The sequence below is a fragment of the Pan troglodytes genome, chromosome 12 (assembly GCF_028858775.2).
Source record: "Pan troglodytes isolate AG18354 chromosome 12, NHGRI_mPanTro3-v2.0_pri, whole genome shotgun sequence".
Classification (NCBI taxonomy): Eukaryota; Metazoa; Chordata; class Mammalia; order Primates; family Hominidae; genus Pan; species Pan troglodytes.
The window spans coordinates 111132079-111156230 of record NC_072410.2 but is presented as its reverse complement, the minus strand read 5'-3'; the positions used below and the strand labels follow the sequence as shown (position 1 = coordinate 111156230).

The 24152-nt window shown below is 44.5% G+C and overlaps 1 protein-coding gene and 1 long non-coding RNA gene across 25 annotated transcripts in view; one reads left to right on the top strand and one right to left on the bottom strand.

Annotated features, from left to right (window-relative positions):
* LPIN1 (lipin 1) overlaps positions 1-24152 on the top strand; it is a 150762-nt gene that overhangs the window by 41895 nt on the left and 84715 nt on the right. For 6 of the 22 annotated variants that reach the window (XM_054678270.2, XM_009442018.5, XM_054678269.2 and 3 more), the window contains exons 1-2: positions 4806-5164; positions 21883-21962. The exons of 11 other annotated variants lie outside the window; for them this stretch is intronic. In XM_054678270.2, coding sequence (XP_054534245.1) covers positions 21954-21962 — 9 coding nt within the window. In that variant the 5' untranslated portion in view covers positions 4806-5164; positions 21883-21953. Of the gene's footprint in view, positions 1-4805; positions 5165-21882; positions 21963-24152 lie in introns of those variants that run through there. 5 more of the 22 variants (XM_063789303.1, XM_063789294.1, XM_063789300.1 and 2 more) reach the window with 2 other exon arrangements.
* On the bottom strand, positions 394-4768 carry LOC104004881 (uncharacterized). Of its 3 annotated transcripts, none has more exons than XR_010149191.1 (4): positions 4012-4745; positions 3597-3672; positions 2845-3012; positions 763-1368 (listed from the first exon to the last, which is right to left on the bottom strand). It is a non-coding gene; the product is annotated as an uncharacterized LOC104004881 (long non-coding RNA). The 3 variants fall into 3 exon arrangements; XR_001715255.4 differs by having other exon boundaries at positions 953-1368; positions 2888-3012; positions 4012-4768; XR_008546360.2 differs by lacking the exon at positions 2845-3012 and having other exon boundaries at positions 394-1368; positions 4012-4768.

Sequence of the window (24152 nt, the reverse complement as noted above, 5' to 3'; positions counted from 1 at the left end):
GGTATAGCTTGCTCTATGTTATTTTAGTCAGACTTTCCCTTTGCTTTCACTTTCCAAATTTGATGAAGTATCTTCTCCATTGAAGATGCCCCTCCTGTTCTTTACATTGCTGTGAGTTTTAAATTCTGAAGTTTCCTTGAAATTTAATGAGTTATCTGGAGTAAACGGAAAATAAATGCATGTTTGTCTCTTGCTCCGTCTGGCATCTGCCCTGGGGTTTTCTTCCTTGCCTAGCATTGTTAATGGAGCTCTTATGCAGGTGCCCCTTAACAGTCACTGAGCTCTTATCTAGAAATGCACTGTGGTGGGCCTTATAACCAATTGCTTCTTTTTTTTTTTCAAAGCATGAATCATTGTGGCATGGATTAGCGACAGGCACTAGCACAATCAGATACAACAATAATGCATTTAATTGGAATCGTATACAGAATGGTCATTTTTTGTTCAGTGAATTCTGAGTTGTGAATAGAAACGTTGTATGAATGGTTCATTTTGGTGTATATTTCCAGTCCTCCCTTTTATCATTCCCTTCTCCCACCCCAGTGGGCAGCTTGCTCCGACTTGCCTGTCCTCCTTTCTCTTGCTGGAGACATTATATATTTACTAGCTCTTGTATTCCTAGACCACAGAAGTCTCTCTTAATTGTTTACCCCTACTGTGCCTTGCATCCTAAAATGGCCCACAATAAAGGCAGTGATACCTTTAACACCAGTATCTGCCTAGTTCATTTATTTTTATGATGATGAGTATATTTTAATTACAGTTTATTATTTTTATTATGATGAATATCTTTTTGCAACCAGACATGACCCATGATATGGTATTTAAGCATTCATTTAAAAATTTTTGTTGAGCACCTATTAAGGGCCAGGCACTGCACTAGATACTTAAGCAGAAAAGGTCTCTTCCCTCCTATAGCATCTGTCTGCTGGGAAGTAATTCTACAATAATTGTATGCACAAATGGAATGCTTTAATATGTAACTACTTTGAATAAAAGATATGTGGAACAGCCAGGGTGTCTAACAGGGAGAACTGACATAGCCGGGGAGGTTGATGATGCTCGAACTAAGGTTGAAGAATGAGTGGCTGTTGACCAGGTGAAGAAGGGGGAAGATCCATGTTGAGGCTGAGCTTGCACAAAGCCCCTGTGGTAGAAGGGAACAGAGCAAGCATGAAGAAATGGAAGCAATGCAGTGCGGCTTAAGCTTAGACCTGGGGAGAAATGGTGGAGCCAGGTCAGCGGTGGCTGCCGACATGTGGTCAGATGTTGGATGCTGGAGCTGGAGCAGTGTGTGTGTCTGGCAGAGTGATGTGTGTCGTTCTGAAGCTCTCTGGCTGATCCAGCTGTCTCCCGAGGATGCTGCAGCTGAGTTGAGCAAAGACCAAGCAGATGTACGGCGTCAGGTTAGGCATATGAAGCAAGGTGCGAGAGAAGAGAATTCAGACTGAGTAATGTTAGGACAGGGCGAGTCCTTGTCTGCCCACGCCCTGCTCTCTGACTGCCTCCCTCTCTTCCATTTGAGATTCCAGAAACTCCCAACTGATTCCTTATCTAGACTGTGCTGTACTCTGCTTAGAACTCCCTCCAATTGGGTTAGCTGTGCCTGAATCTTCACTTCCACGTCCCCAGGGGAGGGAGAGGAGAAAATATTGGGTGGGATGTTACCTATTTTAAAATCAGGTGAATTCGCATTAATTCCTTCTTATGAAATGATATCAATATCCCTTGAGATGAATAGAGATGCGCTGGGGTATCTTGGACCTGAGATTGACAGTTACTGTACTGCATGCGTGTGTGTGTGTGTGTCAGGGGTGAGGATGCAAGATGATCTGTGCCTGTGAAGTCACATCATAGAGATGCTAATTATAGGCCATGGCTAAAATGTGTCCTGGTGGTCCTCTGTTTCCTATTGTGTCACTTTCCAGTGTGAGGACCGAGTTCCCCAGGTGACTTGTGCAGGGTCTCATAGTAAGGGACAGAGAACTAACCAGAACCCAGGTCCCCAGTTCCTCACACCCTGTCCAGCACACCCCAGACTCCAGAAAGACTTGTGGGATTTTTTTTTAACTGGGTCTATATCCTCACTGTTCTAGGAGGAAAAAACATTGAGTTTGGTTGAGGCCCAAGGCAAATTTAATGTGGAGATTGGGGACAGACACTTTTCCTCTGGTGACTTGGGTCACCTCATGGACAGAGCCTGATGTCTGGCCCATGGGCAAATCTACAACTCAGAACCTTCAGACAGAGTCCTCCTGTCCCTTCTCTTCTCATGGGACAGAAGCCCTGGTCATGTAGAAGGGTGACACAAACCTCCAAATGTGGAGAGGATTCTCTAAGCAGGGTGGGGAGGGGAGAGGAGAGGAGCTAATGCCAGCTCAGCACAGAGAAGTTCAATGGCAGCTCTCGGAAGCCAGACTTGCCCATCTCTGCAACAACCATCATTCATCTGTGGTTGCTCAGGGTGGGAGACAGGAAGCTTAACACAGAATTATCCAATTGGTTTTGCAAGAGATACAGTAGTTCAGTTTGGAAGGCAGAGAAAAAGAAGGAGGGAGCTATTTCATTGATTTATGGCTGGATGGAGCATTGAAGGAATCTAGCTCCATTTGCTAAGTCATGTTCAAGACCCCTCCACAGCCCCTTTCCAATTGAGGGTGCAGCTGGGGGCTTCCAGATCACCTCTACGCAGGGCTGACTTACTCATAGGTCCTTTTCATGGTGATCCCAAATCCACCCAGCTCCATCCTTCCTAGCCTTTGAGATTACAGACAAATGTAATTCTTCCCCTGAATGCCAGCCCTTAGACACTAGGCCTCCACATCTCCATCTCCCATTCCTCACACTGGGTTTCCTTTTGCAGATTAAGCAGCTTCAGATATCATACTTAGACCATGGTTTGGTCACCCCTTTTGTCCTGGGTCATTCTCTTCCAAACAGGAGATCCATGATTGTCCCGGCTCTGCAGTGTAATGGCCAGTAGGGACTGCAGTTTGTCAAGGGTGGTATGACCTGCAGAGAAGCCCAGGGGAAATGAATTCCTTTGTTTCAGGCTAATAGGTGTGTATTTGTGCAGCCCAAGATCACAGGGTTGGGAAAATGCAAAGCTACATGATTTTACTCTACTAAGGCTGGCGGGAGTGTTACATAAGCCAGAATCTTGTAGCCCATTGAACATGCAGGCTTCAGTAACACCCCTTTCAGTCTCAGTAGAATACTGTACACTTTTGAGGATGAGAATCATGATTTCAGAAGCAAGTGAATGTTTTTTAGCTCCCAAATTTTAATAAGGAAGATCTGAAAATACTACAGAAGAGCCTAGCATTTAGAACAAATGATTGGTGAATATTTTAGGAACAATCACACTCTCATATAGGACAACTGAATGTGCTAGATTAGCACATGACTTAAAAGGTGCTGTTGCATAATAAAAAGTCAACAAAGCATGTGCAAATCCCACGCTGTTACTAGAACCTACTGCCCTGCCTTTGAACATTAGAGCATGCTTTGTAGGACTCTGCAGTGAACACACATCTATCCAAGGTACCATGAACTAGAGACAAAAGAAAAAAAATCTCTTCCCTGTGAGAATTTACCTTCCAAATGTGGCTTTTCCATCAAAGTTCAAAAGCACTGTTCAAACTGGGGAGAGGCAAGGCAGGTTTTGTATGCCTGGAAGATCAAGAGAGTTGGCTTGACTCTGCATTTTCCCAAAGAGTGAGATGACCCATGGTTCATGAACTGATATTTCTAAGTTGCACCTTCTTTCCTGAATGTAGAGATTTGGTACTAGGCATAGTGATTGTGCCTAAGTCTTGCTAATGAGAAGAAAACCCCCTCGAATCCTAAGCATCTATGTAAAGACTGGGAAGGCGGGCTGGGTGCGGTGGCTCATGCCTGTAATCCCAGCACTTTTGGAGGCTGAGACGGGCAGATCACAAGGTCAGGAGATCGAGATCATCCTGGCTAACATGGTGAAACCCCATCTCTACTAAAAATACAAAAAATTACCTGGGCATGGTGGCCGGCGCCTGTTGTCCCAGCTACTCGGCAGGCTGAGGCAGGAGAATGGCGTGAACCCGGGAGACGGAGCTTGCAGTGAGCTGAGATCTCGCCACTGCACTCCAGCCTGGGCAACACAGCGAGACTCCCTCTAAAAAAAAAAAGAGACTGGGAAGGAGGAGCACAGGGATGTTCCTTGCTGTTCCGTGAAAAGTTTGGGCTCCCAGGGTCACACCTGAGCAGACTTCTGATGCTTAAGTGGCAGTTCCGTCATATTTTAAAGGATTCCATTCTGTTGAATAACTTTCCATTTTAGCATGTTAAAAACTTCTACTTTTAGTTGATTGGACAATAATTCAAAAATTGTGTACTGTAATTATTCTTCATTTTATCCCTCTGATTTAGGCATTTCAAAGAGCTCATATATAGGGGCTTGATGCCTTTTTTATTCAACAACATTTATTACAAAAATCTCAATATCAAACTTAGTAGATACCATCAAATTTCCGTATTCCCTCCCTCAATGTTTTTCTCAGTTTGTTGGAGTGCAGCATTCTGAATTAAAAATCTCTTCTAGTTAGCTTGCTATGAATTCAGAAATCAGTGGAGAAATTTGATTTCGTGAAAGAACCTGCCCCTGCTGTAATCCAAGCCTTCTATCGGCCTCTGGTGTGGACCAGGCTCAAGTCTGAATCCAGGGCTGGTCTCCTGCGTGCCCCCTCCTGAAACCTGGCTCACTCCTCTTCATCTCTTTCTCTCCTCCTCTGAACACCACCAAATGCTGATGTCATAGTCCCCGTGGGGGGCATCAGAATCCTGCCGCCCAACAATGGCCTTTCCCAGGAGAGCCCATGCGCAGGGCATGGATGAAAGCAAGCTGGAGAGGGAGAGAGGATGGGAGGCGAGGAGGCAGCCTGAGGGAAGGAACAGGAGGGAAGAGAGATGAAGGGCAAGACCAGGGCCAGCCATGCCTGTCCTAACAGCAGCCACCCAGCAGTGGCCCAGCCTGCTGAGAACTAGAAAATCAGAAGAAAAAGGAGAATCCACCAGGAGACCCAGGTTCCCATGAGCAGGGGCCTTTATCTGAAGTTAATGGAAGCTGAGCCAGGTCCTGACAATGTGCCTTCTGATGGGGAGATGAGACTTTCCTCTGAAAGCTAAGGTAAAGGGCAGGCAGGGAGGGTGGGGAATCACGATGCTTCCAGAGCTTCCCGGTGACACAGGTCAATGTGTCCCCCATCGGGCTTCTCAGGCCCTGGCTTGCTGAAGGGGGCAGTGACTGGAATTTGGGGAGACTGGAGCTGTGCAACAAGACAGGGAGTTTTGATTCTGTTTGCTGGTTCGCTCTGGGCTTTTAGACAGGTCTTGCCAGCTTTTCAGTGTAACTGGATGCTTTCTCAAGGAATTCTTGTAAGAATGATAAACTATGGTTCACATTTATAAAATTCTAATGTAGACAATAATTTTTTCCCCCAATATTTTATTAACATGGGGAATGCGTGGCCGGGCGCGGTGGCTCACTCCTGTAATCCCAGCACTTAGGGAGGCCAAGACGGGCGGATCACAAGGTCAGGAGATCGAGACCATCTTGGCTAAAACAGTGAAATCCCATCTCTACTAAAAATACAAAAAATTAGCTGGGCGTGTTGGCGGGCGCCTGTAGTCCCAGCTACTTGGGAGGCTGAGGCAGGAGAATGGCGTGAACCCAGGAGGCAGAGCCTGCATTGAGCTGAGATTGTGCCACTGCACTCCAGCCTGGGGGACAGAGCGAGACTCCATCTCAAAAACAAAAACAAAAACAAACAAACAAACAAACGTGGAATGCTAAGGAATTGCCATTAGATGCATGGGCCAGCCTGTGATGTTGAGAGTATTTTCAGGGACAGGGAACTCCCCAAGTTGGATCCTGACAGGAATCCTCAGAGCCTAATTCCTTTTAGAGGGATGAGAACAATAGGTACCGGAACTTCAATTCCCAAACCAGGACTCAGAGAGAGCCCACAGCACGGTTGGAAGTAGGCGACATCTGTCTCTGGGCCCCCTCACCCTTTCCTGACTTGATCCTCTTTCCCTCTCCATGGGAAAGAGGGGTCCCTAGAATTTTATGTAACCCTGGGAACCATTAATCATGTAAAAACAATCAGCAAACACACATTTATAGGAAGCGCAATTCCATTGGGATTTTAAAGTCATGGATTTTTTTGTTTGTTCTGTTTTGTTTCTGAGTTGGGAAAAGGTGGCTGTCAGAGACTTTTCGAAACAGCCAGCCAGTGTGGTCTGACACTCTGAGGCTCCTGGCAGGGAAACACGTGGGCACAATCCCGGAATCACTTTTTTCTCCCTGGATTTCTGGCCCTTCTTTTATGGATGAATGTGGAAACAAATGAAGATTCAGCTTTCCTAAATCCAAGAAGGACATTTAAGAGATAAAGCTACAAGGACTCTCATCTCAAAGGGCGGGATCAGGAGTTAACGCAGGGCAGAGAGGCTACTGTGGCCCCACCTTGAGCCTGTGTGGTGACTGGCGGCGTTATTGCTGGAGTGATCCATTCTCATAGACTCAAGATGATGGAAATGCACTGTCCCTTCATCAGTTCTCCATGGCAATCAATTCACGGTCATAGCTTGACCTGATCGCCAAGCATCTGGACCATCATAGAAGCCCTTTCTACCTCAGCTGCTGCCCGGCATATGAAATGTCCGCCATAGCCAGATTCATTTAATAAAACAGAGGTTTCATAATGTTTTACTTCCTGCTTAAAAGCTTTTAATGGCTCTCCCGGACCTTCAGGACAAAACGCTAACTCCTTAGGCTGCCATCTGAGGCCATGACGAATCGGTCTCCGTCTGTCTTCCCATATTAACACCTCAACAAACCCATAGGGCTGTGTGATAACCTGCAAGTGAATCCTAAACACGTTTTGAACTTTCCCATTACCTAAGGTTTGCTAAACGTGTTGCTCCACTGTTACTCCCAGCCACGCTCTCCCCGGCCCCCCATCTCTTCTCTGCTCATCTGTCCTGGTTGTCGTCCAAAGCTCCTCCAGGTCTGGATCAGATCCCATCTGTTTAAGAGCAGCCTCAGCCTCTCTTCCCACCCCAGCACCCTCTCAGCCCTCCTCCCCCTCCCAAACTCCTCGAGCCTCTGGGACTTTAGCAATCATGTGATAGTAGGCATATGTGGCAATGTTGAGCCAGTTATTATTTTTTTAAAATAAGCCATAGAATTGATTCAAATGTTGCCAGTTTTTCTACTAGCGTAGGTTTTCTGGTCCAAGATCTGATCTACGATCCTCAATGTAGCGAGTTGTCATGCCTCTGCAGTCTCCTCCAAGCTGTGACATTTCCCTGTTCTCTCCTAGTCTTTCATGATCTTGACACTTTTGAATCGTGCTTGTCAGTCATCTTGTTAGAGGGTCCCCCAATTCAGGTTTGTATAATGTTTTCACGATTATGCATTATTGGGATGAAGGCCACAAAGGCACGTGCCCTTTTCAGTGCCTGTTGGGCACATGGTGCAGACATGCCATGCTGGAGTTGTCAACCCTGAACACTTGATTAAAGGGGTGTCTCCCAGGTTTTCCACTGTGATTTCCCTTTTAATCGCTAGAAATGTTTGAGACTATGTTAATATCCCCTCTTTTCTTTACCTTCGTCCATTCGCCTTAGCTTCCCTTAGTGGATCCTGCTGCAGTAGTGATTAATGGGGCATTCTAATGGTGATTTTCTGTTTCCCTCTTTCTTTCTACATGTACTAACTGGAATTCTTCTTTAAGGAAAAGTAGCTTCTTCACCATTCATTGTTTTATTCAGTTATTATTTACATCAGTATGGATTTATATATCTTAAAATTTATTTCGGTTCTAATCTAATCTCCTGTGTTCTTTCAACATCTCTGCTCGCTTGTTTCTTTTCTTTCCTTTTTGGCACCTCCTTACCATAAGATCCTCCAGGCTCATGTGGCGTTTTGTCTACTCTGGCCCTGGAATCAGTCAGTTCTCCAGTGATCCTTTTTATTGGAAAACCAAGACGTGGGGTGCTTGTGTGCTCACTGCTAGTGGGGTGTCACTGTTTCTAGTCCCTCTCAGTGGAAAAGAGAAAATATATTTATTATAGGAACCATGAATACACACATGCACCTCTACTTTATCCATACATCCGTCTTATCTATTATCTTTCTATATTTTAAAGTCCACGAGTTTATATCTGACTCCAATTCAGACCACAAGGTACATTCACTTTCCCACTTTCCTTATTTGCAACTTCTTTCTCCAACAGTGAGAAACTCTGCTTCTATTATCTGAAATTGATTTGCTTATTTTTTCAATCCTAGTACCCAAATAAAGTACAGTTAGCCCTCCATATCCACCAGTTCTACATCCATAGATTCAACCAACTGCAGGTCGACAAATACAGCATTCGTGAGATGCAGAATCTGCGGATGCGGAGGGCCGACTTTTTGTATCCAGGGATTTTGTGGGTTTGCTGTACAGTTTTTTTGTCTTCCGCCTTATGGCACCCAGTTGAAACACTTTTTGCCAGAGTCACTTAGGCCAGCTCCTTTCTACTCTGCTCTCCTTTGTGTAGTTATGAGATTCATGTGTGATACCGAGAGATTCACTTGTCAGTCTGCATGCCATCTTTACTACCACATCCCATTTGGTTTTTAACATTTATATAACAGTAATATTCTTTGTAGTGTAGGGTTCTGTGAGTTTGGACCAATGCATAGAGTCATGTATCCACATCACAGTTCCGTGCTAATATTTAAGGTAGGTTTCCTGTAGACATTATACAGCTGGGTCTTGCTTTTTTATCCAATCTGACAATCTCTGTCTTTTAACTGGTATATTCATTGTGATTTTTGACATAGCTGGATTTAAATCCTCTATCTTACTACTTGTTTTATTAAAAAAAATTTTTAGACAGAGTCTCATTCTGTCATCCAGGCTAGAATGCACTGGCATGATCTTGACCCAGTGTAACCTCCCCCTCCCCAGGTTCCAAGCAAGCCTCCTACCTCAGCCTCCCAAGTAGCTGGGACCACAGATGCATGCCACCCCACCCGGCTAAGTTTTTGTATTTTTGGTAGAGATGGGGTTTCACCATGTTGCCCAGGCTGGTCTTGAACTCCTGAGCTCAAGCCATCTGCCTCCCAAAGTGCTGGGATCACAGGTATGAGCCATTGCGCCTGGCCTAGCTGTTTTATATTTGTGCTATCTGTTCTTTGTTTTTTTTTCTCTTTTTTTCCCTTCACTTGGGTTAACTAAATACTTTTATGATTCTATTTTATCTCCCTGTTGATTTATTCTATATATCTCTTAAATACTTTTTAGTGATTGCTCAAATACCTCTAATTCATATCTTTAATTATAATTTATCTTAAAATATGTATAAGTTCCTTGTAGATTCTGGATATTAGACCTTCGTGAGATGGGTAGCTTGCAAAAATTTTCTCCCATTCTGTAGGTTGCCCGTTCACTCTGATGCCAGTTTCTTTTGCTGTGCAGAAGCTCTTTAGTTTGATTAGATCCCATTTGTCAATTTTGGCTTTTGTTGCAATTGCTTTTGGTGTTTTAGTCATGAAGTCTTTGCCTATGCCTATGTCCAGATCGAACAATAACACATGAACACAGGGAGGGGAACATCATACACCAGGGCCTGTCGGGGAAGGGGGGCAAGAGCAGGGAGAGCATTAGGACAAATACTTAATGCATGTGGGGCTTAAAACCTAGATGATGGGTTGATAGGTGCAGCAAACCACCATGGCACATGTATACCTATGTAACAAACCTGCACGTTCTGCACATGTATCCCAGAACTTAAAGTAAAATTTTAAAGAAGTGGAAAAAAGTATAATTTACCTTAAAATAATACTTATAACACTTTATGTAAAGGGGGAAGACCTTACATTCATATATTCCCAAGTCTTTCCTTCAATCCTGTCTGCTTTTACTTTCACATATGCAGTTAACATACAGAGCATTGCTACTGTTTTTGCTTTAGACCTGGGATTGGTAAACAATGACACATGGGCCATATCTGTTCTGGCACTTGTGTTGTATATCAAGTCTTACTGGAGCAAAGTTATGCCCATTTGGTTATATCTTGTCCACAGCTGCTTTTGCATTATAATTAATGGCAGAGTAGAGTAGGTGCAACAGAGACCATGTGACCTGCAAAGTCTACAACATTTGCAGTCTGGCTCCCTTATGTGGTTTCTGATGAGAAGTCTGTTGTAATTCTAACCTTGTTCCTCTATATAATTTGCCTTTTCTCTGGCTGCCTTCAAGATGTTCTCTTTGCCTTTATTATTTTAATTTCAAATATAAAATTTTGTGTTCATTTAAATTCATTTTAATTTTATTTTAATTTCAAATAGAAAATGCCTCTGTGTGTGTGCATGTGTGATTGTGTGCTGATATTTAACTTACTTGGTTGTTTGGTATTCTCTGGGCTTCTTGGACCTATAGTTTGGTGTCTGTAATTAATTTTAGAAAATTCTAGTCTATTATTTATTTTTAATTTATTTAGGCTATTATTTTAGGCTATTTAATAAGGGTATTAATTATTATTTATTCCACCCTACTCATTCTCTCTTTCTCTTCTTCTCCTTAGATTCCATTTCACGTATGTTGACATCGACCCACAGCTCTTAGATGCCCCATTCCTGTTTGGTTCCTTTTTTTGTTCTCACTCTGTTTTCCTCTGTGTTTCAGTTTGGGTAATTTCTGTTACCTACCTCCAGCTTCAGTGATTCTTTCATCCCTGCACTGAGTTTCCTGAGGAGCCCGCTGAGGCCGTTGCTCACCTTTGTTAGGACAGTTTTGCTTCTGACATTTTGACTTGGTGCTTCCAGTTCTCTCCATGCCTCCTGTGAAGGTTTTCATCTGACCCCATCTACTGCACACCTCATCTCATCTGTTACATTGTATACCTTATGCAATTAGAGACATCAACGTATTAAGCATAATTTTCTTTTAAAAAGTCCATGTCTGATAGTTCCAGCATCTGTGTCATAGCTGAGACTAGTTAGTATTGCTGTCTCTTGGAAGTGTGTTCTTTTTGCCTTTTTCTTCACTTTATAATTTTCTTTTGAAAGCTGGACATCTTGTGTAGAACTGTGGAAATGAACATCATTTTTTCTTCCCTCTGGAAATGGTGCTGTTTCTGCTTTTTCTACGGGTAGGCTTTTGCTGTTGGGGGCTTGAGTTACTCTAGGTAGAAGTTGGGCTAGGTTTGAAGTTCATTGTTGCTATTGCTGCCCTCCGTGCAGCACAGCCGTCACTTCCTGCGGAAGTACCTCATATTTTAGGGTGCAGTTTGGTTTCTCAGAGGAATACCTGCTTGACATCAGCTTTGGACCTACCCTCTGCACCACACCTTGGAGAGTGTCTTTCTGCATGTCACTCTCCTGTTCTGCTGCTCTTGTTCTAGTCAGCTTGATGATGTGGGGTGGGGAGGGGCAGAAATTCTCTGCTGTGCTGATTAAGACTCAGCGGTAGGCAGGCACCCTGCCCTTGGTTTTCAGAGGGCTGACTTCCTCAGTGTTTTTGCTCCTGCAGTAGGTTTAGTAACAAACACAATTAAAAAAAATTATTTTAAGTTCCGGGATACATGTGCAGAATGTGCAGGTTTTTTACATAGGTATACATGGGCTGTGGTGGTTTGCTGTACCTATCAACCCGTTATCTAGGTTTTAAGCCCTGCATGCGTTAAGTGTTTGTCCTAATGCTCTCCCTCCCCTTGTCCCCCACCCCCTGACTGGCCCTGGTGTGTGTTGTTCCCCTCCCTGTGTCCATGTGTTCTCCTTGTTCAACTCCCACTTATGAGTGAGAACATGCAGTGTTTTGTTTTCTGTTCCTGTGTTAGTTTGCTGAGAATGATGGCTTCCAGCTTCATCGATGTCCCTGCAAAGGACATGAGCTCATTCTTTTTTATGGCTGCATAGTATTCCATGGTGTATATGTGCCACTTTTTCTTTATCCAGTCTATCATTGATGGGCATTTGAGTTGGTTCCAAGTCTTTGCTATTGTAAATAGTGCTGCAATAAACATACATGTGCATGTGTCTTTATAGTAGAATGATTTATAATCCTTTGGGTATATACCCAGGAATGAGATTGCTGGGTCAAATGGTATTTCTGGTTGTAGATCCTTGGGGAATCACTACACTCTCTTTCACAATGGTTGAACTAGTTTACCACCAACAGTGTAAAAGCATTCCTATTTCTCCACAGCCTCGCCAGCATCTATTGTTTCCTGACTTTTTAATAATTGCCTTTCCAACTGGCCTGAGATGGTATCTCATTGTGGTTTTGATTTGCATTTCTGTAGTGACCAGTGATGATGAGTTTTTTTTTCATATGTTTGTTGGCTGCATACATGTCTTTTGAGAAGTGTTTATTCATATCCTTTGCCCAGTTTTTGATGGGGTTGTATGGTTTTTTTCTTGCTTGTAAATTTAAGTTCCTTATAGATTTTGGATATTAGACCTTTGTCAGATGGGTAGATTGCAAAAATTTTCTCCCATTCTGTAGGTTGCCTGTTCACTCTGATGGTAGTTTCTTTTGCTGTGCAGAAGCTCTTTAGTTTAATTAGATTCCATTTGTCAATTCTGGCTTTTGTTGCAATTGACAAGCACAATTTTTAAGTAATGATGAGTTTATGTAATATCTTGCAATATGTGCAACAACTTTGATGTGGTGTGAACATATCTGTTATTTTGTTGTTGTTGGAGGTGGTGGTCGTGTGTATCATTAATACTATTGCCATTTGTTATCTATATTTATAACGGAAAGAAATACTGCATTTCAGTTAGAAGTTAGTGAAATTAAGATGTAATTTTCCCACATCCAAGTTCATGCTTCTGCTTTGTATCTGTGGACCCTTTGGACTTCCGGTTCAGAGCTATCTACTCTAGATTATAACATCCTTGAAGTCAGGGACTGACAGACAGACCTGGGCTTTATTCCCAGCTGTCTTTGTTTTCTGTGTGACATGTGTTTCCTCATCAGGTTGTAGAAATAATAATAGTACTTACCTAATGAAGTTGCTGTAGGATCAAAATGGTTAGATAATGTCTGCAAAGGGTTTGGAAATACCTATTCCAAAGCAGTATTCAATTAATAAAGGTAAGCTCCTTTTGTAAATTGCTGTCAGGCCAAAGGACCACCTGATAAATGGCAATGTCATAATAAAATCCTGCTGGTTGGTGTCCAAGATGCATGTGTCTTGTGCCACATTACACTGTGGTGAAATATGCCTTATTACCGATACCTAAATAGATACTCCCTAGTTTAAAAAGAACAAAAGAGCTGGTCGTTGTTCTTGTGTAGAACTTGAATTTCCTGATGGACTGTTCCAAAAACAATAACCAGAATTACAAGTGTCCATTTCTTTCTCTCTCTTTCTGTGTGTGTGTGTGTGTGTGTGTTTGTATGGGGGCCAAACCAAAACTTGTCAGGTCCCTTGGACCAATATTTCCACATATATTTGGAAGGAAAGTCATGGGGGAAAAGACTGGATGGGGGGAATTGCTGGGGTCAATACCTGGCTCTTCTACCTTAACAATTCCATTCCCACTCCCCAGAAATGTTTATTCTCCACTCAGAAAAATGCACCCCATGACCTGTCGGTTTAGCAACCACTTGATCTAATTTGAATATGTGTCCTATGGTTTCTACTCCCTTCCCCCTGCAGCTGATCCAAGTATTCCTTTTGAAACTAGATAGGGTGTTATTTCCAAGCAGGATTATGGGAAATAGATTTTCTATCTTGCTATGTTCCCAGGAATGTTTTAACACCTCATATACATTGGAGCCTGGGCAGATGAATCTGGTTTTAGTGTGGCAATATGAAAGTGTATGGACACAAAGACACACACACACCCCTAACACTAGTTGGCCTACACAATCATGCATTAGTATTGTCCTATACACACATAATAATTGTCCAGTTGCATGACTCTATACTGTGTTTTCTTTCTCTCTCTCTTTTTTTTTTTTTTTTTTTTGACAAAGTCTTGGTTTTGCCCAGGCTGGAGTGCAGTGGCGTGATCTCAGCTCACTGCAACCTCCACCTCCTGGGTTCAAGCAATTCTCCTGCCTTAGCCTCTCAAATAGCTGGGATTACAGGTGTGCACAACGACGCCTGGATAATTTTTGTATTTTTAGTAGAGACAGGGTTTTGCCATGTTGCCCAGGTTGGTCTTGAACTCCTGGCCTCAAGCAATCTTCCCGCCTCGGCCTCCCAAAGTGCTGGGATTACAGGCGTGAGCCACCGCACCCAGCTACTGTGCTTTCTTTCCAAGGACCGGAGGCCCACAGCCTTTTGGCACTCTCCGCAGAGCAGCACATTGTGAGCACCCAAGTTCCATTGTACGAAAAGCAACAATGAAAGGAATCCAAGAGATCTCCTTGACACAATCAAACTGAAATTCAATGCGATTAAATGTCTTGACAAAGTCACACAGCTAGTAAGGGACAGGGCTGGGACACAAAGCCAACCTTTCTGATGTCAAATCCTATGTTCTTTCTCCCGTACCACACTTGATGATTCTACACAGGAAAGAGTATTGTGCATTTGGCCATGAATCAAAACAGACCAGTTCGTATTAAATTAGAGACCTTCATTCACATTGCAGTGTGACATTTCGAAGCTACTGTTAGAGCATGAGGGACTCTAACCAATGACCAACTTTTCTTCTGTCCTCACTCACACCCTTTGAGAACACATAGGATGAGGGATGGATGATAGTAATAATAATGAGCATGAGGGACTCTAACCAATGACCAACTTTTCTTCTGTCCTCACTCACGCCCTTTGAGAACACATAGGATGAGGGATGGATGATAGTAATAATAACGTGACAGAGAGAAACTCACCCTTTTTTATAGCCAAGCAAATACAACCCATTGCTTACATGTTCTGAAGATAAACCATAACTACTCCTCAAGTAAGAGCACTTGACGGCACCCTTTATCCTTCTCAGTTCATCTTGAATTCACCTGGTAATCTGCATTAGCTAATTGCTTTTACCCAAGACCCAAGAGGGAAAAAAAGTCCATCTAGACAGGAGATAGTTTTGCATCTTGGAGCAAGTCTCCTGCCAGATAGGCTCTCTTTTACCTTCTCATGGAAGTTAGGAGATGGGGTGCTGTCTTCCCTAATGTTTACATTTCAAAGAGGCGGCCTCCAGGTCTCTTAGGAAACACTCCTGAGTTTTACAGGTGGCCACAGGCTTATTTAGCTTTTCAAAAGATTTACAACATCTCAAAGGGACAGAGAAAGAATTTACAATGACACGTGTCCTATAGTAAATGCTCTTAGAGAAGGGGGAGGAAGGCAGTTTCTTTCCCTTATTGCATGAGAGAGAATGCAAAACATTTTTTTGATTTGCATTTACCCTTGCGTTAGAAAGGAACAGTTACGCTACAGCTGCACAGCTCCTTTGACGAGACAGAAGGAACAAGGGATGCAGAGACCAGGTTATTCAGAAAGTGTTCCTGGCTGGGCGCGGTGGCTCATGCCTGTAATCCCAGCACTTTGGGAGGCTGAGGCGGGCAGATTACCTGAGGTCAGGAGTTCGAGACCAACCTGGCCAACATGGTGAAACCCCGTCTCTACTAAAAATACAAAAATTAGCCGGGCATGGTGTCACACGCCTGTAATCCCAGCTACTTGGGAGGCTGAGGCAGGAGAATTGCTTGAGCCTGGGAGGCAGAGATTGCAGTGATCTGAGATTGTGCCACTGCACTCCAGCCCGGCCGACAGAGTAAGACTCTGTCTCAAAAAAAAAAAAAAAAAAAAGTGTTCCCATGGTACCCTTGGAGGGGGATAATGTTCCTCTTACATCTTTGATGCTCCTTTTAGGTGTATGTGGTTTTGTTAAGTATTATATTAATGTTATGCTTTAGGTTAAAGGAAAATTCAATTTTGCTTTCCTAAGTACACAGGAACATGTATTTGAATCTAGGAGATTGACAATAACTCTCCTAAGTGTCTTGTCCCTTTCCTGTGATAGCTTAGCTTAGCCAATCAACCCATTAGTCCTTCAACAAGTCTTCTGAGACCTTTCTGTGGGTCTGGCATACACTGGACATTGTCGAATAGGGGAAATGTGAGACGAATGAAGTCCTCAAGAGTATAGTTACTCTCCTCACCAACCCCAGGTTCTAGGTCAACGATGAAAGGGGTTGTGTTAGGCTCTAGGCAACAGGCACGTGCCAAAGTGAATGGCTATAGGCAAACAGCATTTACATTCTTCCCATGAAATGATATGATTTGTTAGCAAATTCAGTCTTTTTCTGCTTTCCTAATTCATTCTTTAGAGCTGATAAATGGTTATATCACTTAGCACTGTAGATTTTATCTTAACAGGGTTCAAAGGTCTATCTGCTGAGGCATTTAGTGGCTGAGCTATGACTCTGGGGGGCTGGCTCAGGTGTCCTAGTACTGTCACAGGTTGCACAGTGTCTTCTTTGCAGAAACCTGATTTTATTTGGAAGTCAGCTTCCCTCACTGAGGCCAGACACTGATCACTCAGCTGACTGACACCTTAGCTTTGGGGTTCCAGTTTCTATGGCTGGTTGGTGAGCTCTGTGTTGGGGCAGCCTGGGGAAGAATTGAGCATTGGGATGCCTTCAGTCTAGGTTGATTCTGTGGATTTGAAACCAATTTGATGCCCTTTGGGATGCGAGCATCTTTTCAGGTCTCTTTAGAATGCTGTCTTAGGTCAGGCTGCTAGAACACATATCATAGGCTGGGTGGCTTAAAAGACAGAAATTTCTATCTCATGGTTCTGGAGGCTGGACCTCTGCCACCGGGGTGCCAGCAGGGTTGGGTTCTGGTGATGTCCACTTTCCTTGGCTTGCAGACAGCTGCCTTCTCCCACTGTCCTCACATGACACAGAGTGAGCTCTGGTCTCCTCCTCCTCTTATAAGGGCACAAATCCCATCATGGAGGTCTTGCCCTCACGAGCTCATCTTAACTTAATCACCTCCCGAAGGCTCCACCTCATCATAGCAGCACAGTGGGGACTAGGGCTTCAACAGATGAATTTTGGGGGGCACAAAGATTCAGTCAATAACAGATGCATTTCTCAGTTGAAGCTAAAAAGCAATTCCAAAAATGTTTTCTTCTTTGGTAGATTCATCCAGTATACACTGCTATGACCTTGCCAATGATTGAAATACTAGAAATTTAGAAATATCCATTGCAGTCACTGTCCCCAGTCCCCTAAGTGGCCTCATTCCTGCCATCTCATTTCTTCTCTTAGATTTGCCCCCTTCCCTTTGCAGCCCTCTCCATAAGCCAGCAGGTCCCTGCTCTGCTGTGGCTGGTGTCTGCTCTGATTGGCTCATGTTCATGGCATGCCTAATAGTTTGAATATCATCCCTGGGACTGGCAAAGGAGGCAGTGTGGACTACAAGGCTGGGGAAAGCTGGGAAGAAGGATGAAGCCTGGAGTGCCAAACACAGATGTGCTGATCTGAAGTGTATGCCAAAGGGCATCACTTTTATAGGGAAGTGGACCAGGAGGAGAGAGCGAGGTAATGTCAGATTAGAAGTGAGGGTGTGACATCTACAACCATCTGATCTTTGACAAACCTGACAAAAACAAGCAATGGGGAAAGGATTCCCTATTAATAAATGGTGCTGGGAAAACTGGCTAGCCATATGCAGAAAACTGAAACTGGACCCCTTCCTTACACTTTATACAAAAATTAACTCAAGAAGGATTAAAGACTTAAACATAAGACCTAAAACCATAAAAACCCTAGAAGAAAACCTAGGCAATACCATTCAGGACATAGGCATGGGCAAAGACTTCATGACTAAAGCACCAAAAGCAATGGCAACAAAAGCCAACATTGACAAATGGGATCTAATTAAACTAAAGAGCTTTTGCACAGCAAAAGAAACTAGCATCAGAGTGAACAGGCAACCTACAGAATGGGAGAAAATTTTTGCAATCTACCCACCTGACAAAGGTCTAATACCCAGAATTTAAAAGGAACTTAAACAAATTTACAAGAAAAAAACCAAACAACCCCATCAAAAAGTGGGCAAAGGATATGAACAGACAGTTCTCAAAAGAAGACATTTATGTGGCCAACAAATGTATGAAAAAAAGCTCTTCATCACTGATCATTAGAGAAATGCAAATCAAAACCACAATGAGATACCATCTCACGCCAGTTAGAATGGCGATCATTAAAAAGTCAGGAAACAACAGATGCTGGAGAGGATGTGGAGAAATAGGAACACTTTTACACTGTTGGTGGGTGTGTAAATTAGTTCAACCATTGTGGAAGACAGTGTAGTGATTCCTAAAGGATCTAGAACCAGAAATACCATTTGACCCAGCAATCCCATTACTGGGTATATACCCAAAGGATTATAAATCATTCTACTATAAAGACACATGCACATGTATGTTTATTGAAGCACTTTTTACAATAGCAAAGACTTGGAACCAACCCAAATGCCCATCAATGATAGACTGGATAAAGAAAAAGTGGCACATATACACCATGGAATACTATGCAGCCATAAAAAAGATGAGTTCATGTCCTTTGTAGGGGCATGGATGAAGCTGGAAGCCATCATTGTCAGCAAATTAACACAGGAACGGAAAACCAAACACCGCATGTGCTCACTCATAAGTAGGAGTTGAATAATGAGAACACATGGACACAGGGAGGGGAACATCACACACTGGGGCCTGTTGGGGAGTGGGGGGCTAGGGGAGGGATAGCATTAGGAGAAACACCTAATGTAGATGATGGGTTGATGGGTGCAGCAAATCACCATGGCATGTGTATACCTATATAACAAACCCGCACGTTCTGCACATGTATCCCAGAACTTAAGGTATAATTAAAAAAAAAAAAAAAAAAAAGAAGAGAGGAGGGTGTGAGTCTCCCCTCTGCTGCATGGCTGCTGACTCATTTTCAGGAGCCAGCACCGCTGCTGGGGAGTCCCACTTCTGGTCCTGATGCAATAACAGGGAGCAGGTTTACCCTCCTGTCTTAAAAACAGCCGGAAAGCTGGACAAGTATCTGAAACAACAGTTAGTGGACACTGGACAATAGGCAGAACAGGACAGGGATTCCTGGGAGAGGGGAAGCAATAAGAGCAGCCTCAGAAGTGTCCAGCTCAGCAGTGCCAGGAGAGGGAGCCCAAACAGAGCCTGAGGGCCTGCCCAGCTCAGGAGATGGAGTGTGGGCTTCCGGGAGGCCAAGGGAGCTAGAATTTGCAGGGCAGAGATCTGCAGAAGAAGGAGCCACAGAGAATGGTTCAGAGATCTGCAAGGAGTGCCTTGAGTCTTCAGCTGAGTACTGGTCTGCACATGAATGTGGGGAAACCACCAAGGAAGGAGCTTGCAGGCAGAACGATCTCCAGAAATCACTCAGACCTGGGGATATTGTGTGTCTGTGAGAGCAGCTTAGAAATAGATCCCTAAATTATCTGATAGTCTTCCTTTCAAAAAGAGGCGCCTACACCTACCTCCCTTGAATGTGGGCCGGGCTTACTAATGTGCTTCTAAAGGACAGAATGTGGTGAAAGTGACGGTGATGGTTTGTGACTTTAGAGACTAGGGTGTGGAAAGCCTTGTGGCTCCTGCTTGCTCTCTCTTGGGTCAGCCCCTCTGGGGAAGCCAGAAGCTGTATTGCTCAATCAGCCTCTGGACAGGTCCATGAGGCAAGAAATGGAGCCCCTGGCTACAGCCACGTGAGTCACCGTCCTGGAGGCAGATCCTTTGGCCCCAGTCAGAGGGCTCCAATCCAGCCATCACCTTGACTGCGACCTCACGAGAGAGCTTGAGTTAGAGCCACCAGCTGGGCCACTCCTGGATTCCTGACACAAGAAACTGCAGGGAATAAATACCTGTTGATTCAAGCTGCTAAGTTTTGAGGTAAATTTTATGCAACAAAAACTACATTTCCATCAGCCAGACTGGGAAGACCCCCTAAAATTCAGGACATTGAGGAGAAAAGTAGAAGAGAATTGCCTCAAAGAGGTGACAAATTAGTCCTAAATCAAAGGCTGTTCTGGATCTGCCGTAACAATGTTGAACATCAAGCCTCAAAAAGATCAAACTAATGGTAAGTAACTTTACTGCATCTCAGAACAAAGCACAACACTGTTTAAAGGAATATAATAAAATCTAGCCACCAACAGTACAAAACTGACAATGTCCCGTGTCCAGACAAAAATACTGGGCTTGCAAAGAAGCAGGATAATATGACCTAGGATCTGGAGAAAAATCAATCAATATAAACAGATCCAGAAATGACATTCATGATAGAATTAGATGAGGGTGTTAAAACAGCTACTATTTATATAACCATATGCGAATGACATTCAATGTAAACCCTTTGTATCAGGATTCTCCAGAGAAACAACCAAAAAAGATAGATACAGATATAGATAAATGAGAGGGGATTTAATTTGGAAATTGGCTCACATGATTATGGAGGCTGAGAAGTCCTATGATTTGCTGTCTACAAGCTAGAGAACCAGGGAAGCTGGTGACATAGCTCAGTCTGAGTGCAAAGGCCTGAGAACCTGAGGGGCCACCGGTGCAGGTCCTGGAGTCCGACGGCTGGAGAGCCTGGAGTGCTGATGTCCAAGCGCGGGAGAAGGAGGGTGTCCCAGCTTCAGAAAAGGGAGTGAATTTGCCTTTCCTCGGCCCTTTTGTTCTATTGAGGAATTCAACTGATTGGATGGAGCCCAGCCTACACAGGTGAGGATGAATCTTCCTTCCTCACTCAGTTCACTGATCCAAATGCCAACCTCTACCAGAAACACACTCAAAGACATCCCCAGAGACAATGCTGTACCAGCTATCTGGGTATCCCTTAACCCAGTCAACTTGACACCAAAAATTAACCATCCCACCCTTCAATTATAACTTCCCAGCACTTTGCAAGGTCGAAGCAGGCAGATCATTTGAGCTCAGGAGTTCCAGACAAGCCTAGGCAACATGGCGAAACCCTGTCTCTATAAAAAAAATACAAAAATTAGCTGGGTGGTGAAACTCTGTCTCTATAAAAAAATACAAAAATTAGCTGGGTGTGGTGGGACTCATCTGTAATCCCAGCTACTTGGGAGGCTGTGGCAGGAGGATTGCTTGAACCTGGTAGGTGGAGGTTGCAGTGAGCCAAGATCACCCCACTGCACTCCAGCCTGGGTGACACAGTGAGGCTCTATCTCAAAAAAAAAAAAAAAAAAAAAGGAAGAAAGAAAGAAAAGAAAGAAAGAAAGAAAGAAAAGATCTTCTTATCAATTGATATGGGGTTAAATAATTGGGGGATAAAAAATTTGAAGCCATCTTCCCAGAGATGACAATAAACAGAAATAAACAAGTGAAAACCCAGAAGATCTGTGGCTGCTAATCAGAGGAAGCAGGTCTGAACAGGGAACCACTTAGCTGTAGATACCAAGCAGTGTCCAACAGGTTGCTTAGCAGAGGCATAAAATCATGACTTTTCTCAGGCACTTCTCATAAATTTCTTCCCAGAGCAATCAGAGATGCTGCATCCAGTTTACTTATTCACAATTTGGGCACGAAAGAGATCTTCCTCAAGCCACGGAGAAGACAGGCTTGATAAGGAGCAGGACGGCCTTCACAGCAGCACAAATGGGAGGCCCTGTGAAATTCTCCCTGGAAGGCAGAGCTAAGAGATGTCAGCCCTGAGGCTTAGCATCCCCATAGAGGGACTGACCAGGAGCCCGGGAGTCCTGCCCCAGCTGTGTCCCTAAGTTGCTGGGTTAACCTCTGTAGAATGTGAGGATGGCCTGGTCATTTTCATTCTCGAGAGACACTGGAGAGAAAAAGAACATTTTGTGAATGATGTCGTGTGTCCACAGGTAACTCTGAAGCGTGAGCTGCCAGAATTCAAGGCCACCTGCTTAACAGAAGACAACTAGAAACCTCATCCATGAGCATAGTAAGCACTGCTGTTCAGTAGTTCTATTACTCTTAAGGTGTTATGACCATTAGATAAATAATATTGTTTGGCAACTGCAAGGAAAAGAACTGCGTAAATTGGTTCCAAACATTGCCACTCGAGCTCAGGAGTTTGAGACCAGCCTGGGCAACATGGTGAAACTCTGTCTCTATAAAAAAAAACACATCCTGGCTAACACAGTGAAACCCTGTCTCTACTAAAAATACAAAAAATGAGCCAGGCAAGGTGGCCGGCGCCTGTAGTCCCAGCTAGTCAGGAGGCTGAGGCAAGAGAATGATGTGAACCTGGGATGCGGAGCTTGCAGTAAGCCGAGATCGTGCCACTGCACTCCAGCCTGGGCAACAGAGTGAGATTCCATCTCAAAAACCAAACCAAACCAAACAAAACAAAAATTAGCTGGGTGAGGATGTTGCCCAGGCTGGTCTCGAACTCCTGAACTCCTGAGTTCATTCGTCAGTGATAAGTCCATACAATCACTGAGTGGTAAGAGCTTGAACTGGTAAAGTGATTTGATATTTTATTGGTTATCTGGATCCCAATATATCTCATTTAATTTCCCCCCAAAGCTGCTGAGATGGGGATGGTTATCTCTGTTTAACAGCTGAGGACGCTGAGATTCAGACAGCGCTCAGCCATGTGGCTGAGCTGGACTTGAATTTGAGCCTGTTGGATTCTGAACCCTAGACTTCGTGCACCTGACCAGGTTGCCTATTATTAATGGAGAAGATCTACAGTCATGTGCCGCATACCAATGTTCTGGTCAACTACAGACTGCGTATACGATGGTGCTCCCATCAGATTCTAATACCGTATTTTTACTGTACCTCTTCTATGTTTAGATAAGTTTAGACACACATACTGACCCATTGTTTGCCTCTCTGGGCCTCAGTTTTCCTATCTAAGGAAAGGGGGACTCTTAAGGGTTTTCTACTTCTGAGCTCTCCTTAGCATTCTGTCTGTGTAGCTGTTTTCTTAGCACTGGAGAATGTGAGACTTGAGATGTGCTGCTTAAGGCTGTGACAGCCCCACACTTGTTTAGCAAGGTCATGGGTCATGGCGACTCAGAGGACTGACTCACGGTGATATGCAGGGTCTTTTTGTTCCTCCTGGAATTAGAGCCCACTGTAACAGTCCACACTTCCCAGCATAGCAGCCACTGTTTCTAAGTAATGGAGTTCTCTCCTCCCGTCCCTGGTCATGTTGAGGTCTCTTTCCCTGTCCGCTCCTCGCACCTTGGTCTCTTTCTTCTTTCCTGCCTCTCTGCTGTTCTGTGTCTTAGCCCCGCTCATTATGAATTGTTCCCACTCTGACCAGAGGAGAAAGGGTGTTCCAGACCCCCTCTGGCTTCATCCAGCGGGAGACAGGCATGGGGCTTGCTGTGAGCTCCCGAGCTCCCCCGCCCACCAGCGGCCAGCCACGGCCTTCTTTCAAGCACCTGTGCGTGCCTGACTGCTGTGCATGTGCTGCTGGCTGGCCCGTGGTTCATTCTGCTCCTTGACACCTGGCCTAGATTTGCCTAGGTCGGTGCCTGCTTAGGCCACCAAGGTCAGGTGAATCCTCTTGCTTGGGGACAGGGCAGGTCAAATCCTGCATCAGTGCATGGCCCTTCAGTTCACAGCGGCCTGAAGCACTGTGACAGTTTTTACGCGATCACAACCCAGACTGTGCACTCCCTGAGGACAGACACTGTGTCTGGTCTGCTCCCCTTTGTAGCCCCCAGTGCTCAGCCTAGGGCCTCCAAGATGCTCCTGTGTGTCCAGCTGTCAGCCTTTATCACTCTGCCACTTCCTATGCCTCAACTCTAATCTGCAGGCCCTGCCCTAACTGTGGAGTGGGCCTCTGGATAGCCCGGGTGACCGTCAAAACCTTCTGTGCTTTGGTTCCAGCTGTTTGCTCTCCGAGGATCACTGTCCTCTCCCTGCGGAACCCAGAACCTTTTACATCTGCCTCTTCCCCATGAAACTTCCCTGCTCAGCCAGCCACAGCACCCAGGGGGCCCCATTCCACCTTGGGTGGATTCCCAGGCTGCTCTGTTCCCTGCCACCAAGGTAGTGAAGCGGCACCAGGTGGCCCCTGGTTCCCACCTGGTTCTTAAGAGAGTGCGCAGGACAAAGTCACCTCGTGAGGGGCCCCCAACCAAGGAGTGGCCTTAGACCCCGAGGAGATGCC